Source organism: Phoca vitulina, unplaced genomic scaffold (genome assembly GCF_004348235.1).
Source record: "Phoca vitulina isolate PV1807 unplaced genomic scaffold, GSC_HSeal_1.0 scaffold111, whole genome shotgun sequence".
Classification (NCBI taxonomy): Eukaryota; Metazoa; Chordata; class Mammalia; order Carnivora; family Phocidae; genus Phoca; species Phoca vitulina.
Genome location: NW_022589814.1, coordinates 395,321 through 412,881, shown reverse-complemented (window position 1 = coordinate 412,881; position 17,561 = coordinate 395,321). Strand labels below are relative to the sequence as shown.

The following is a 17,561-nucleotide window of genomic DNA, read 5'->3' as shown; positions in this document are numbered from 1 at the left end:
TATGGCCAAATCCTAAATCTGACCTACATCATCAAAAGGTTTGTTTGTTTAACATCCTCAAAGTCAAATATCTGCAGTAAAATCTATCTCTCCTGGTTCTTTGCACTGCCATAAGGTCAATGTATTCCAAACAAATGGATATGGAGCTTTTAACAACTGTTACACAAGGCTCAAATATCCACAGTGGGGGAAAATGCCATCAAGAGAAAAAGGTATAAAAGCCTTTGTTAAGCTGTTAAATCAAACATGCAAAAATAAAATTAAAAAAAGAACTGCCTAATTTCAGGGAAGCAGATTTAAGCAAGAGGCGTTATGAATGCAATAAAACATAGTTTAAATATTTTAATGATGTTAATAAATAGAAAATACATATCTAATTGATAACAAAAGTATGGACATAGTAATTTTATATATTATACACACAGACACACACAAACATAAACAAAGATTGGAGAAGAATTTGGAATACTTTCAACATTTAAATTATTGACTGGGATGTTTTTCTACAAAATTGTTTATATAACGAAGAAGACTTTGTGAAAAAATATGAGAAATTATACATTACAAACTGCATAATACTCATCAGTTAGTTTTTCCTAATTCCAAATATGCAGAAAATTATGTCTAAAATTTGTATCAGTTAAGTCCACTAATTCTGACATTCCTTTCAGAATAGAAAAGTGCAACTGTTCTTGATGTAAGTTAAAATGTATTTTATATATTTACAATGTTCGCTCCACATTAGATATTACCAAATCTGGCTATGTGTCCAATCACCTGGGGAACTTTCAAAAAATAAGTTCCTGGGGCCCATCTCTTAGAGATTCTGATTTGGAAAGTCTGGAGCAGATAGCAGGAATCAGTATCTACGATATAATATAAAGCTCATGTTGGTGTATTAAGGGAATTCCTCCTCTGATTCAGCTAGCTCTTGGACGGGTGGTCCCTTCTTTCACGGCTTTTCAAACATTACTGTGCATACAAATCACCTGCGGATGTCATTAAGAAGCAGATTCTGATTTCGTAGGTCTGGGATGAGACGTAGGAACCTGTAGTTCTAACAAGCTGATGTCTATGCTGCTGGTCCAGGGACCACACTTTGAGTAGTAAGACTTTATGGGCTCTTTCAGTCTTTTCACAGGTGAATGATAGAAGGCAGTCCCCAAAGCGGTCCCTACCACTAGAATATTTTAAGTTTTACCTAAGCATCCTTTAGCATAGCTAGGGTATACAATTTGCAAAATATTTGACATATCTTTACTATGTATCCTACTACCAAGTGAATGGAAATGATTTCCCCCATTTACAGACAGAGTATCACTAAAAGATGAGTGTTACCAATGTCACAATGCAGAGAGGAAATTAAAATGTACATAATTTTCACTATATATACAAGAATGTTGATCACAACCATATTTATAATAGTGAAATACTGGAGAAAATTCTAGATGTCCATCAATAGAGGACTGATTAAATAACTTATAAAGGTGTCTATTAAAAATAATAATTTAATTCACAATTACTGGTAATGAAAAGATGTTCATGGTAAGTAAAAAGAAAAGGTTTTCAAAACCTTATAGTAACGATCCCACTTTGTGGGGAAAAAATAGTCATACACATATTTGAAAAAAAAAAAAAAGAGTCCAGAAAGATATATACTGTTAAAAAGCATCCTCAAAATAGTGGAATTTCAGGTGATTTTGAAGTTTATTTGTTCACATGACCTAATATTTCTACTATGACACAGACCTTATAAAATTCTGAAAGGGGAACAAGGGGGTGAAAAGAAAACCAAGCAAACCCACAGATGCATACACCTTTCAAGAACTACTAGAATGGCTTGACTGCTAGGTAACTTGCATTCCAGAGAGCCAAGGGACTTCCTACATTCAAAGCACTTTTGAAAGCTTGTTAAAATTGCAGTCTTATATCCCACCCCAGACTTACTGAATCTGAATCTCTGACAATAGGCTCTGGAATCCGCATATGAAGCAAACACTAACTCTTACAGACAGTGAAGTTTCAAAACCATGTTGTTCAACAAAAAGCTCCCTAGAAATGCAGGGACCTGGACTAAATTTCAACCTATCTAAAAGGCAACCTAGAGCAAATTCAGAATGGGTGAAATCACAGCACCTACATACACATCCACATGCACAGAGACCATTGGAATCTGAATAACAACAAAAACCTGTACTTAGTGACTTGCTCTATTCAATCTTAATTTTAAGCATCTCATGTGAACACTGATATTTCCCATGGGCTGACTGAGGTCACAAAGGTTTTCTTCATATTTGAACTATATCTGTCTGAAACTATTCTTATTATAACCCCTTCTATGATGTTCTGTCCCCATTTAGTCCTTCATTAGTTAAAAGTACCACACAAATATTATGAAACCAAAAATCGAGGAAATTCAACTAGTCTCCTGTTGTTTTCATTTCTCCTTTCTAAACACATTCCAGTTGACTAACCTCAGTAGGTTCTGGTGATTATTTCTTCCAGAGATGCTCTTTGAGGTAAATTTAAAGCATGGACAAGTTTGTATTATAGAAATCCTCAAAGAATCAAGCATAACATTTTCTGTTCTGAAAAACACCATATGAACCCAAAAATTTGTTGAAAGAAAAAGAGAAAAGGGAGGTATCACGCTAAATATATCCCTGACATATCACATTCCCAAATACTTAGTACAACAATCAATTAACTAATAAGGCAACTAACTAAAACTTACTAAAAGTTTTCAAAATGAGACCTCAAGAGTTTGGGGGATTTCCCAATGTTAATAAATTAAGAGCATTTTCTTAAAGAAAGCATTGATAGATTTTTCCCCCTTTAAAACAGGAGAGAAAACAACAGGAGGAAAAAAAAGGCTGCCATGAGCTCCTAAGAGGATCTAGGAAAAGAGCATAATTTCAGGGAGCTGGGGGACAAGCCTTTCATTTTATTTTAATCCATGATATATATTAATCCTGGATCACTCAGAAGGCCAGGCCTGCTAAAACTGGAATTTATTAAAACCAAGAAGATTATATACCCACCTGCAGCTCACACCAAGCAACCTCAACCCATGTTTCAGTGTCCAATCCTTTATATACTGTTTTAAATGCTCCTCTTCCCAGCTCTATGTCGAATTTCAGGAACCTGCCACTAGGAGAAGTAGCTACGGCCTTCATTTCTGCTTCTTCTTCCATTTCCTTTTCATTTTTCTCCTTGAGACAATCTTTTGAGGACTCTGAAATTGCCTTTGAACACTGTTCGTATTTAACTTCTTGTCCACCTCCTAGCACATTTGTAGGAAGCTTTTCTACTCTTGGAATATTTGTTGTGGTCTTCATTCTCTCATCTTTGGAGGAAGATGCAGCAACTTTATCATCTTCCATCATCTCAACACTCTTTCGGAAGAATCTCTTCCTTTCTATAGTTTCCCCAGAAGCAGAAAAGGTACTATTTTTTTCTTTCAGTCTAGCTTCCACTGTCAAAGTTGCTGCAAGCTGAGGAGCTCTGTCTTCCAGTGAAACTCCATCAGGTTTCTCAGAATCTTCTGTGCTAGCTGGCTCTCCTGAATCAGTAGCCATTGTAATTGAGGTTGGCACTAAAATTTTTCCTGTTCCACTCTTTAGTCCAGTTACATCTCAGGTATCAGAATTATCAGAATGGACTTCCGTTTATTTAGTCATGTTTCCATAGCAACCTGAAGGGGAGGGAAAGGATATTTTAAAATCACCCCACAAAGGAAATCATTAAGGAGAAAACAAGTCACCTGATTGTTTAATCCCTTTTTTCTTAATAAGAAGTTTGTTCTTTTTCTGTTCAATCTTAGCAACCAGGAGACTCTAGGGACTGTGTCTTATCTTGTTTACCACCACAGTCCTCAGTGCCTAGCACACTACTTGGCATATATAGCCCAATAAATCTTCATATTGCATGAATGTTGGTTAAGAACTTAGTTCTCAGCACCATCTATCAATCCATCATATTTAAAACAAGTATCCAGAACTTAGCTACAAGGTAACACACAATAAGTAAAATAAGCACATAATTTCTCAGTGAGTGGTTTTTATCTAAAATTCTGAAATTAATCCAATTGTAGTATTTTTTAATTGTGGTAAAATATACTTAATATCAAATTAACATTTAACCATTTTTCGGCATACAATTCAGTTGCATTAAGTACATTCACAATGTTGTACAATCACTACCACTATCCATTTCCAGAACTTTTTCATCATTCCAAACTGAAATTCTATATCCGTTAAACTCCCTATCTCCCCAGCCTCTGGTAATCTCTATTCTACTTTCTGTCCCTATGAACTTGCTTATTCTAGGTACTTCATATAAGTGGAATCATACAATATTTGTCCTTTTGTGTCTGGCTTAGTTCACTTCATGTAATACTTAAAGTTCATTCATGTTGTAGCATGTATCAGAATTTTATTCCTTTTTAAGGCTCAACAATATTCCATTGTGTGGATAGACCACATTTTGTTTCTCCATTCATCTGGTCAATGGATTGGTTTTTGTTTTGTTTTGTTTTTTACCTTTTAACTATTGTGAATAATGCTGCTATGAATATCTAATGGTAGTTCCAAATAATGTATATACTTGTTAGTGAGCTTACCCTCAAATATTAACAGAAAGAAACTGCTGTCAAATAGTAACACACTACACTAAAAAAATGGCAAGAAAGACTTAAAAATATGCATCCTCTTGAACCAGCAATTCTACTTATAGGAACTTGCCTCAGAAAATAGTCAAGAATCTGGGCAAAGATTTAACTATAGCACTTACAATTTGGAAAAACTATCCTAAACATAAGCCTAATAGGGGTTTAGTTAAATATCAAAATGAGATGTGACACAGCATTAAGAAACACTGCAGTTTTGGGGCGTCTGGCTGGCTCAGCTGGTAGAGCGTGTGACTCTTGATCTCAGGGTCATGAGTTCAAGCCCCATGTTGGGCATGGAGCCTACCTAAAAAACAAAAAAATTTTTTTTAAAAACTGCAGTTTTTAGTGAGATGAAAAGACGTTCCCTATATGTTATATGGTTAAATGAAAAAAGAAATATATACAACAAGCTTCCATACACACATGTACACACTATATTAACTCTGAATGGTGGAATTATGAACTTTTTTTCTTTCTGTTTTCTTGTATTTTCTAAAACTTTCCACAATCAACATGTGGAAATATGTGGAATCTATAAGGAAAAGAAAAGTTTTTCACAAATGGTCAAACTACCAATAAGAAAATTCTTCCCTTCCCACCACAAACATGCATCACAAAGTTAAGCCTATATACCTATTATCATGTTATGTGCCTCAAAAGACACAATTTGTCATGTCAAACCAAGCATACACAGAAATACCAAATTTGAAAAACTGAAGAAAACCAACCCTGAACTAAACAAAAAGGAGAAACACCCCAAATTGTTCTACACATTTAACACAATTCCTATCAAAATTCCAGCTGGTTTCGTTGCAGAAATTAACCAGCTGATCCTAAAATTCATATAGAACTTCAAGAGACCCAGAAGAGCCAAAACCAAAACCATCTTGAAAAAGAGCAAAGTTGGAAGAGTCACCCTTCCCAATTTTAAAACCTACTACAAAGCTATAGTATTAAGACAGTGTGATACTGGCATAAGGATGCATAGATAAATGGAGTAAAAATAAAGAGTCCAGAAAAACCCCCACATATTCATAGTTGATTAATTTTCAAAAAGGGTGCCAAGAAAATTTAATAAAGAACAGTCTTTTCAACAAATGGTGCTGGGGCTACTGGATATCTACATGTAAAAACCTGAAGTCAGATACTCTAAGTAAGGTTTCCTGGAAAAGATAACCAAATTGAGTCTTGAAGAAAGAAAATTAGCTGATCCAAGCAAAGAGAAGATCACAAGCAAAGTCATGAAACAGTATGAAGTAAGTGCATATGAATGGTACCATGAATAGTTTACTCACATATTAGAAGCAGGTAGATGAGGACAGAGAGGCAGATAGTCACCAAGGATTTCTATGCCATACAATGTAAAACAAGGAGACCAATTAGAGAGCTACTGCCACAATCCAGGAAACAGATGTTGAGTTTCACTGAAAATAGTGGCAAGAGGGACAGATTCAAGACATGTTAAGCAAATAATAAATGCAAGATTTACCATCAAAATGAATATGGTTGTGAGGCAAAAGAAGTGTCTATAAAAACTCCCAGAAATTTGCCTATCAGATGACAGGACTAGAAAATAACTGTGTTAATACCAAAGCTAAGAAGTGCTCTGTGAGGTTACACTGCCAAATCAATACACTTTAAAAGTCATCTAATAAGACTAGTATCACCTGCAAGTGAGAAAAAGTATCTAACAATGCCTCACTGAGGTAGAGATTTTTTCTTTAACTTATTCTAACATAATTTTAGACTTGGAAAAAAAAAACCCTGCAAGAATATACAAAGAATCCAGTATACCCTTCACTCACATTTCCCAAATGTAAACATTTTAGGTGTGATATTCTTAAGTAAGAATAATATTATTCACTTCACTTAACTAAAGGTCACTTATCCAGAAACCTCAAGAGCACAGATCCACATGTAAGATAAAAAGACTTCTAAGCAGACAAAAATAGGTAAAATTAGAGAATTTAAGTTGGGAAAAACCTTCAAACATTTTTAACTGCATAACCTCTTTTTAAAAATTAAATGTTGGGATGCCTGGGTGGCTCAGTTGTTAAGCGCCTGCCTTCGGCTCAGGTCATGATCCCGGAGTCCTGGGATCAAGCCCCGCATCAGGCTCCTTGCTCAGCAGGAGTGATCTCTTCTGCCTGCCCCTCCCCCTGCTTGTGCTCATGTTCTCTCTCTCTGACAAATAAATAAATAAACTCTTAAAAAAAAGAAAAAGAAAAATATAAATCTTACTCAGAATCCTAATATAAAAATAGTAGTGTTGCTCTGGTATAGTAATTCTAACATATTTGATCACCTGGTTTCCCAAACTATAAGGATAAGAAGAGACAATTAAGAGGAATGGGGAAATGAGTGTTCCCCCCAGTCTTCTAAATTCTAAAAAAAAAAAACCCAAGACAAAAATGTTCCTAGAGACAAAGAGGGACATTGGTAAGTATTAGAAAACTGGAAAGAAATAAACAATTCAATAATAACAGTAGAATATTTTAATATCCCATTCTCAGTGATGGAGAGAACAACTAGACAGAAAAGCAAAAAGAATCTGGAAAACTTGGCCAATACAACCAACCAACTTGACCTAACTGCCATCTATAGAACACTCCTAATAAGAGCAAAATATACATTCTTTTCAAGCATACATGCAAAAATCTCCAGAGCAAATCATATACAATACATCTCAATAAATTTAAAAGAACTGAAATCAAACAAACTATGCTCTCCTACCACAAAAGAATTAAATTAGAAATGAACAACAGAATAAGGATAGATGTATATAATTGACCCTTGAATAACATGGGTTTGAACTGTGCAGGTCCACTTATAGGTGGATATTTTACAGTACAGTACTGTGAATTTGCTTTCTCTTCTTTTGATTTTCTTAATAACATTTTTTCCATAGCTTACTTTATTGTAAGAATACAGTATATAATACATATAACATACACAATATGTGTTAATTGTTTATGTTATTGGTAAAGCTTTGGTACACTATTATTACTAAGTTTTTAGAGTCAAAAGTTATATAAGCAGATTTTCAACTGCACAGGGGTTGGTACCCCTAACCCTCACATTGTTCAAGGGTCAATTGTAGATCAATGGAATAGAATTGAGAGTCTAGAAGTAAACATGAACATTTATGGGCGCCTGGGTGGCTCAGTTGGTTAAGCGACTGCCTTCGGCTCAGGTCATGATCCTGGAGTCCCAGGATCGAGTCCCACATCGGGCTCCCTGCTCGGCAGGGAGTCTGCTTCTCCCTCTGACCCTCTCATGCTCTCTCTGTCTCATTCTCTCTCAAATAAATAAATAAAATCTTTAAAAAAAAAAAACAAAAAAAAACATGAACATTTATGGTCAACTGACTTTCAAAAAAGAGGCCAAGACCACTGAATGGGAAAAGAACAGTCTTTCAACAAAAGGTGCTGGGACAGTTGGATATATCCACAAAGAAAAGAGTAAAGTTGGACTCCTACCTCACACCATACAAAAAAATGAACTCAAAGTGGATCATAGACCTAACGTAAGAGCTAAAACTATAAAGCTCTTAGAAAAAAACATTGAAGTGAATCTTAGTGACTTTGGGTTAAGCAATGATTTCCCAGATACAATAACAAAAATACAAGTGATAAAAGAAAAATTGAGAAGACAGACCTATTCAAAATTTAAAACTTTTGTGCTTCAAAGGATGCCATCGAGAAGGTGAAAAGCAAAAAGACTGACCGAAAATATGTGCAAATCATATATCTGATAAGGGACTGGTAGTCAGAATATATAAGGAATTCTTTTTTTTTTTTTTTAAGATTTTATTTGTCAGAGGGACAGAGAAAGAGAGAGCAAGTGAGCGAGCACAAGCAGGGGGAGCAGTAGGCAGAGGGAAAAGCAGGCTCCCCGCCGAGCAGGGAGCCTGATGTGGGGCTCCATCCCAGGACACTGGGATCATGACCTGAGCCAAAGGCAGATGCTTAACTGACTGAGCCACCCAGGCGTCCCTATATAAGGAATTCTTACAACTCAATAATGAAAAGATAAATAATCCAATGGGCTCAAGATCTGAATAGACATTTCTCTAAATAAGATATACAAATAGCCAATAAACACATGAAAAGATGTTACATATTACTCTTTAGAGAAATGCAACTCAAAACCACAGTGAAATATTACTTCATACCCATGAAGATGGCTATGACAAAAAAGACAGACAGTAACAAGTATTGGTAAGGATGTGGAAAAATGGACCCCTTATACACTGCTGGTGGGAATGTAGAATGGTGCAGCTGCTTCAGAACACAGCCTAGCAGTTCCTCAACAAATTAAGCATTGAGTTACTATATGACACCATCTTCCCAAGAGAAATGACAACATATGTCCACACAAAACTTGTACACAAGTATCCACAGCAACATTATTCACAATAGCCAAAAGGTGGAAACAATCCAAATGTCTGTCAACTGATGGATAAACAAAATGTGTTATATCCATGCAATAGAATACTATTTGGCAATGCAAAGGAATGAGCTACGGATACATGCTACAACAAGGATAAACCTTGAAAACATTTTGCTAAGTGAAAGAAGCCAGAGGAAAAGACAACATGCTATACGGTTCCATTTATATGAAAAGTCTAGAATATGTAAATCTATAGAAACAGAAAATAGATTAGTAGTCACCTGGGGCTGAAGTATATAAGAACAGGACTGACTGCAAACTGGCACAAGGGATCTTTTGGGGGTGACAGCAATGTTCTAAAATGAGATTGAAATCAAGATCACACAATTCTATAATTTACTAAAAATCATTTACATTTATATTGGTGAATTTTATGGTATATAAATTATATCTCAATAAAATATGATGTCTCTCTTAAGAATCTTAAAACATTTTGACTAAAATCAAAGCCATAATATCAAATATGCCTTTTTAAAATTATATTCTCTATCTTCCCCCCCTCCTCCCCCCAATTTTGTCCATTCTCTTTATCTTCAGCCTGGCCTCCAGGGTTGAGAATCACTGTTCTGAAGGGAAAAGACCTGACATCAATAAATAATGAAAAACAAATTTTTAAAACTAGGCCAAGAACTTCACTAAGCATAGACTATCTAAGGCCTTTCCATCATGATCCATTAGCTTCTTGTCCATAAAACAGATGTTCAGAACACAGGCTTTGGAGTGGGAATCAAATCTTGGTTCTGCCTCTCATTCCTCAAAGGAGATTTGAGGCCAATTACTTTACCTCATTCATTCTTGATTTCATTTGTGAAATCTCACAGGACTGATATGAAAATATACATATAAACTACTTAGCACGGTGCCTGGCACAGTATAATAATCAATAAATAGAAGCTTTTATTTTCTACATCTTAATGACCCCTAGGGGCAGCGTTGTATTAAAGCACTATTCAACAATACTCTAAAAAACATTAAATGATTTTCAGTAGACTCACTTAGAAAGGCTGATAAGTATATAATGCATTCTTTTAAAGCTTTCCAGTAATAAACCATGTTGGCATTGCTTCAGTGACCAGGAAACATCTCTTCTACATTCAGCAATGCAGAAACATACCTCAGTGAAATAGTCCACAAAAATCAGGCCTCAAAACTGAAGCCTCTTACTAAGTTCAACAGCTATATATCGTAACCTTTGCATGACCATTTTTTCCTTCATAAAATGGTAACAAACTAGGAATATGTATAAAGATAACCTCAAAAGCACTTCCATAGAGATTGAAATTATAGGGAAAAATCTCACACATGTGTACCCTATATCTACTCCTTTAGCCTGTTTGATATATAATCCTGGAGCATTTGAGTGAAAAGTTTGAAATAATATTCCCCCATAGCTTATTATGGTTCTATCTATGAGAAATTCAGCATAAAAATCAGTATTTTGTTAATCAATGGCTCAAGAATTTCAACTTCTGGAACCAGCAATTGAAAGAATGCATATAAAGTCAACCTACTTAATGGGAGAAAATATTTGCAAATGACATATCTGATAAGGAATTAATATCCAAGATATACCAAGAACTCATACAACTCAACACCCAAAAAACAAATAATCCAATTAAAAACGGACAGGGGCGCCTGGGTGGCTCAGTTGGTTAACCGTCCGGCTCTTGATTTCGGCTCAGGTCATGATCTCAGGGTTGTGAGCTCCAGCTCCGAGCTCAGCATGGCAGCGTCTGCTTGAGATTCTCTCCCTCTCCCTGTGCCCCTCTCCCCTCTCGCACTAAATAAATAAATAAATAAATAAAAATCTTTTTTAAAAATGGGCAGAAGACCTGAATAGACATTTTTCCAAAGAAGACAAAGAGATGGCCAAGAGAAACATGAAAAGATGCTCAACATGGGGCACCCAGCTGGCTCAGCAGGTAGAACATGCAACTCTTGATCTCAGGGTCATGAATTTGAGCCCCACGTTAGGCACAGAGCTTACTTTAAAAAAAGTTCAATATTACAAATTATTAGGGAAATGCAAATCAAAACCACAGTATCATCTCACACCTGTCAGAATGGCTAGTATCAAAAAGACAAGAAATAACCAGTGTTGACAAGGATGTGAGGGGAGTGAGGGGATAGGCAAAATAGGGAAAGTGATTAAGAGATACAAACTTCCAGTTCTAAAATAAGTAAGTCACAGAGATGAAAACTACAGCATAGGGAATATAGTCAATTATATTGTGATAACTTTGTATGGTGACAGATGGTAACTACACTTACTGTGGTGAGCACTGCATAATGTATAGAATTGTCAAATTACTATGTAGTACACACCTAAAATTAGTACAATGTTGTATGTCAAGTATAATTCAATAAAAATTTTTAATAAATTGTCCGAATTACACAGTAAATTTCCCATTAATAATCCTCTCTCTCTCATATAGCTATAGTCACATCAATAAACATTTACCAAGTGCCAAGCACTGTCAGGATCTGGGGATAAAAGAAAAAAAGTCCTTATCCTCAAGGAGCCTACAGTTTACTCAAGTTTAACATATACTACTGTTGACTTCTGGTTCAAGAAGATGAACTGAACACTTATATCTCTTATACTTTCCAAGACCCTGGAAAAGCGATGGTAAAAAAAAGTACAAAAGTACGTCACAAGCCAAGGACACAGATGGAAAATGGCATAGGAAATACAAGATTTCAATAATTTCTGACAGACAGCAGACAGGAAAGAACTGCCTAGTAACACAAATCAAAGGATACTACAACCTAAAATATGTAATAGAAATGGTTCCAACCCAGGATGGAGAAGACATGCAGGACCAAACCCCAGAGATAAGTGATCCCATAAAGCGCCAGAGCTAAAAAAAAAAAAAAAAGGCCGAAAAAAAGGGACTAATTGAAGGTCTGAATTATGACACAGTTGATGAACTCTCCTCCCTATTCCACCAAAGACAAAAATCCTTGCACACAGAATACCAAATTCAGCAAATCCAGATGAACAAGGGCACCCCAGAGCAAAGCCCTTTGCCCTCTGGTATTTGGGTCCTCCAAGTGTTAATAGCCAGCTGTCCACCCACTCACCCCAAAATAAAGCCTACCAGTTGACAACCCTGTCTCCGTACACAGAACTCCCAGTCAGCCCTTCTACTAGCTCATTCTTAAATATGGACAGAATCAGGAGACGGCCATTTGGAGAAAACCTGTAACAAAGAAAAGAAAGATCAAGAGAAACAAAAATGTTCTTGGAGGAGTTGAAATAATTCAAGAAACCATTTTTAATTTTTAAAAATATAGTCCTAAAATTCAAAAATCAAAGAGGTATATAATTAACAGGTTCCCTCCCAACGCTGTTTCCCATCCATTCAGTTCCCACCACTCCCCCAACAGGTAACCACTCATTAGATTATTGTGTAGCCCTCTGGAGTTTCTTTAGGCAAATAAGCAAATATAAATATATGTTCTCTTTCTCCTTCCCTACATAAAAAGTAGCATAGTATATATCAAACTTTTGTTTATAGTCACAACAACTTGATATTTTTTCCCTGTCACTACATAGAGGTTCCTCATTCTTATTTTTTAAAACCTATATAGTATATAGTATTCAATTATTTGCTATGTTATTTGTTATGACAAATAGCATTGCACATTTTGCATATATGTGTGTGGGTGTGTGTGTATATATGTATTTCCTGAAATGAGATTGTTGGAGCAAAAGAAATTTGCATATTCAACTTTTATTGAAGTATGCTAATATATCCAGAATAATACACATAATACATGTGTATCTACATATAATGCTGCCAAACTGCCTTCCATGGGCATTGTACCAATTCAAACTCCCACCTACAACGTGTAAAAGTGTCCTTTACCCCATAGCCTTGACAACAAAAAAGGTGTTATCAAACGTTTTGACTTTTAACACTCCAATAGATTTTAAAAAGGAATCTCAGTGTGGTTTTAATTAGCATTTATCTTATGAGTGAGGTTAAGCATCTTTCACATAAACAATAATTAAAGTCATGAATAAGTCAAGAATTCTTATTATCGCTGCTACCACTTAAGGAAATAAAACAAGATGTATGAATATTGGAAAGTAGGACACAAAATTCAAAACTTGCAAGCTATATGATTATCTATCTAGAAAATCCAAGCAAATCAACTAAAAACTGTAATAGGAACTAACAAGAGAGCCCAACAGAAAGGCCAAAGATGAAATCAACAAACAGAAATCAATAGCTTTGCTATACATCGGCAATAATCAGCTAGAAAATGTAATTTAAACAACAGCTATTCTAAGGTGAGGGACCTGTAGGTGGGCAGCACTAGGAAGGGGAGAGAAAGGCTGGGTGTCTGGAGGAAGACAGGTCACTGAGATTTTAAATACACACACACTATCCTGTACATAAGAGCAACAGAGCTATAACATACTCATCTAGGAATAAACTCAAGAAGAAATATGCAATACCTATATAAAGAAAGCTGTAATATAATACAGCTATATTAAGTTAAATAATGTAGCTTCAGCACAGAACAGACAGTATAATAAACATTGTCAGAATAACTGTCTATAAGGTGGGGGAGGGAATGTTAAAGCCCTACTTAAAACCAGTCACAAAAATAAATTCCAGGTAGGTTAAAGAGCTAAACGTAAAAGCAAAACTATACAACTATTAAAAGAAAATATGGCTGAATAGATTTCTAACCTGAAGAAAGGCTTTCATAAAAAGACAAAATGCAAAGACCATTAATAAAAAGCTAACACATTTGCCCATTTGACCATGAACAAGGTTAAAAGCTAAGCAACAGACTGGGAGCAAACATTTGCAACATGTATAGCAAAGCATTAATATCCAGAATATACAAAGAACTAAAAAAATTAGTAAGAAATGCAAATGGCCAATATGTGGATGATAGGAGGATGGCTCAAACTCTTTAGTAAGCAGGGACATGCAAGTTCAAACAATTTAATATCATTTTTTATCCATCAGATGAGCCAAAAAATCTGTTAATATTACATTTCAAGAAGCATATGAGAAATTCAGCACTTCATGCACTCTTGGCACACAAACTGGAATAGCCTTTTCATTTGACAAATTCCAAGTATCTTAATGCATACTTATCACCAGTAATTACACTTTTTAGTATCTACCTGAGAAATATTCTTGTATGTATACAAATATGCATGCATTAGGACTTTTACTGAAGCATTGTTTGGAATAGCAAAAAATACTGAGAAGAACTTAAATATCCATGTATAAGAGAATGGTAAAGTAAGCCTTGGTACATCTGTACTATGTAACAATATGCATCTGTTTAAAAAATGAGAGATGATATATACTAGTGTATAAAAATCTCTTACACATAAATACTATTAAGTGAAAAAAAACAAATTATAGTATAGCATATACAACATATTATTTATGTGGAAAAAAACCCACAAAACCTTATGTTTCTAAATGTACTCACATATGTCTAAATGCATATAAAAAAGCCTGGAAAGATATGCTCTTAATTTATCCTGCAGATTAAACACTATGTATTCATTAAAAAGAATGATGTGAACATACATATATGGACATGAAAAGAGCCCTAAGTCATATTCTTTGGGAAAAGAGCAAGTCATAACATATTTATTTTTTATTTGCATATGCATATACATGTAAATACAGAGAAAAAGGACTGTACAAGTTCACAGTCAATTCTTTTTTAAGATTTTTTTTTATTATTTTTAAGTAATCTCTACACCCAACAATGGGGCTTGAACTTATAACCCCAAGATCAAGAGTTGCATGCTCTACCAACTGAGCCAGCCTGGTGCCCCTACAGTCAACTCTTAATAATAGTTACCCACTGGAGGGCAGAAATTATGTAAAGGTGGACCTTAAGGTTTTACTTTTTTTTTTCAAGATTTTATTTATTTTTTTGACAGAGAGAGACACAGCGAGAGAGGGAACACAAGCAGGGGGAGTGGGAGAGGGAGAAGCAGGCTTCCCACTGAGCAGGGAGCCTGATGTGGGGCTCAATGCCAGGACCCTGGGACCATGACCTGAGCTGAAGGCAGACACTTAACGACTGAGCCACCCAGGCGCCCCTGGACCTTAAGGTTTTAATCTACCTCTATGTTATTTTAATCCTTTAAAGCAGAATTGTCCATCAACAACCTGCATAAAAGAACCAGTTAAGGATATTATCATTTCTCAAAATAACTGAAGGAAGAAGAAAACTAGTAAGGTATGTACAATATAAATCCAAATAAATATCAATTAACACTTACTGAATGCTTTGTGCCAAGCACCATAAGCCCCTTCATGCATTTTCTCATGTAAATATCACAAAAATCTTGAGGTAGATAATATTTTTACTCCCATTTTACAAATGAGGAAAATAGGCTCAAAAAATTAAGTTAATTGTCTAAAATCACATAGCCAGTAAACCAAGGCCAGAATTCAACTCAGGCACTGGACTCCCAAGTCCACTCTTTATTCATAATACGAGGCCACATATGATGTGGAGCCACATGCATAACACTATACACAGTCCTGTATGGCACAGATACATACAATGCATAACCACATCACAGTCCTTGGGAGTTTATAACACTAAAACTATCTTCTTCCTCACTGCCATCATCCAGTTTTGCTTTGGCAAGATCATTTCCTCAATTAAAGATGCTCATTTTGTGTGAAGAAATTTCTGGGTCCAAATTAGAAAAGGGGTTGAGATCATCTCCATCTTCTTTCATTATCAAAATTAAACAATTTATATTTATTGGGGCACCTGGCTTTATATTTATCAATCACCTACCCTCAAATCCCTAATTAACACTTTATTCTGCCTAACCCTTTACAACAGTGGTGGCAAAACTACATACAGCCCGCAAGCCAAACTCACTTCACCCCACTGCCAGTTTTTGTGCAGCAGGTAACCTGAGAAAATTTTTTATATTTTTAAATGGTTGGGGAAAAAATCAAAAGAAGAATAGTATTTCATGACAGAAAAATTATTCAAAATTCATGTTTCAATGTTCATAAATAGTTTTATTGGAACACAGCCACACTCATTCATTTACTCATTCATTTACTCATTCATATTGCCTATGGCTGCTACAACAGCAGAGCTGAGTTGTTCCAACAGACTTCATGGCCTGCAAAGCCTGAAATATTTACAATCTGGTCCTTTACAGAAAAGTTTATCAAACCTTGCTTTATAGTTTCCATAAGAACTTCATCTATTTAACTCAATTACTCCTAACAACAACCCCGAGAGCTATGTGGTATTACCCCAAATTCAGAAAATTAGGAAGGCTCAGAAAAGTTTAGCATCTTGCCCAAGTCATAAAGCTAGTAAGTGAAGAGGAGAATTCTGGAACCCCAGTTTTCTAGCTCCAAATCCAACATACTTTCTACCACACTACCACTTTCTAAGAACCCAACCCCTCCTGATTAATCAATGAGTTTAGATATTTGGTGCTAAAATTTACCAGATGGTTAGAAACATGAAAGCTTTAAATTGGTAGGAAAATACTGCTCAATCAAGAAACTTTGACTCCAAAAATGTGTTAATAGAATACACTGTATTTCATACATGGTTGTATAATTTACAAAGTATATTTTCTCACTTAATTAGCCAAAAACAAAACAAAACAAAACAAAACCTGCAAAACAGGTAGGGCTTTTGCTTTGTTTAGTAACAAATGAGGAAATCGATGCTTACAGACTTACACAAGATTACACTGAGGGCAAGACTAGAACCCAGGCTGACTCCTACTCCAGTGACATTTTCAATTGGGAACATGGTGTCTTCTCATAAGGAATGTACCTGTTTTTTTTTTCCCTTAGAAACAAAAGCATGTAACTCACACATTGAAAATATTAAGAAACCTAAAGTGTTTAGAAGAGATAAATTAACAATTTAACAAAATAACAATTAACAGAAAGGATACTAAGAATTGCTGGTCTCTTAACATTCAGATCTCAAAGAAACCTTCCAAACTAACCACCTGAGCTAAAGAGTCTTCTCTCTAACATCCCAGCACCCTTTAAAAAAATTTCTTTTCAGGGTACCTGGCTGGCTCAGTCAGTGAAGCATGTGACTCTTGATCTCGGGGTTGTGGGTTTGAGCCCCACGTTGGGTGTAGAGATTACTTAAAAATAAAATCTTTTAGGGGCACCTGGGTGGCTCAGTCGTTAAGCGTCTGCCTTCGGCTTAGGTCATGATCCCGGGGTCCTGGGATCGAGCCCCACATCGGGCTCCTTGCTCGGCGGGAGGCCTGCTTCTCCCTCTCCCACTGCCCCTGCTTGTGTTCCCTCTGTCGCTGTGTCTTTCTCTGTCAAATAAATAAATAAAATCTTAAAAAAATAAAAAATAAAAAATAAATAAAATCTTTTAAAAAACACATTCTTCTCAGCATTTATGTTCTGATATATTTGTTGACTGT

At 35.5% G+C, this 17,561-nt stretch overlaps 1 protein-coding gene across 10 annotated transcripts in view; it reads right to left on the bottom strand.

Moving 5' to 3' along the window:
- The window catches only part of WNK3 (WNK lysine deficient protein kinase 3), a 168,817-nt gene that overhangs the window by 144,250 nt on the left and 7,006 nt on the right, over positions 1–17,561 (bottom strand). For 4 of the 10 annotated variants that reach the window (XM_032398172.1, XM_032398170.1, XM_032398180.1 and 1 more), the window contains exons 2-4: positions 12,223–12,324; positions 9,343–9,417; positions 3,042–3,694 (exon numbers count right to left, since the gene is read on the bottom strand). In XM_032398172.1, coding sequence (XP_032254063.1) covers positions 3,042–3,578 — 537 coding nt within the window. In that variant the 5' untranslated portion in view covers positions 3,579–3,694; positions 9,343–9,417; positions 12,223–12,324. Of the gene's footprint in view, positions 1–3,041; positions 3,695–5,964; positions 6,094–9,342; positions 9,418–12,222; positions 12,325–17,561 lie in introns of all 10 variants that reach the window. The other 6 variants (XM_032398175.1, XM_032398176.1, XM_032398178.1 and 3 more) reach the window with 3 other exon arrangements.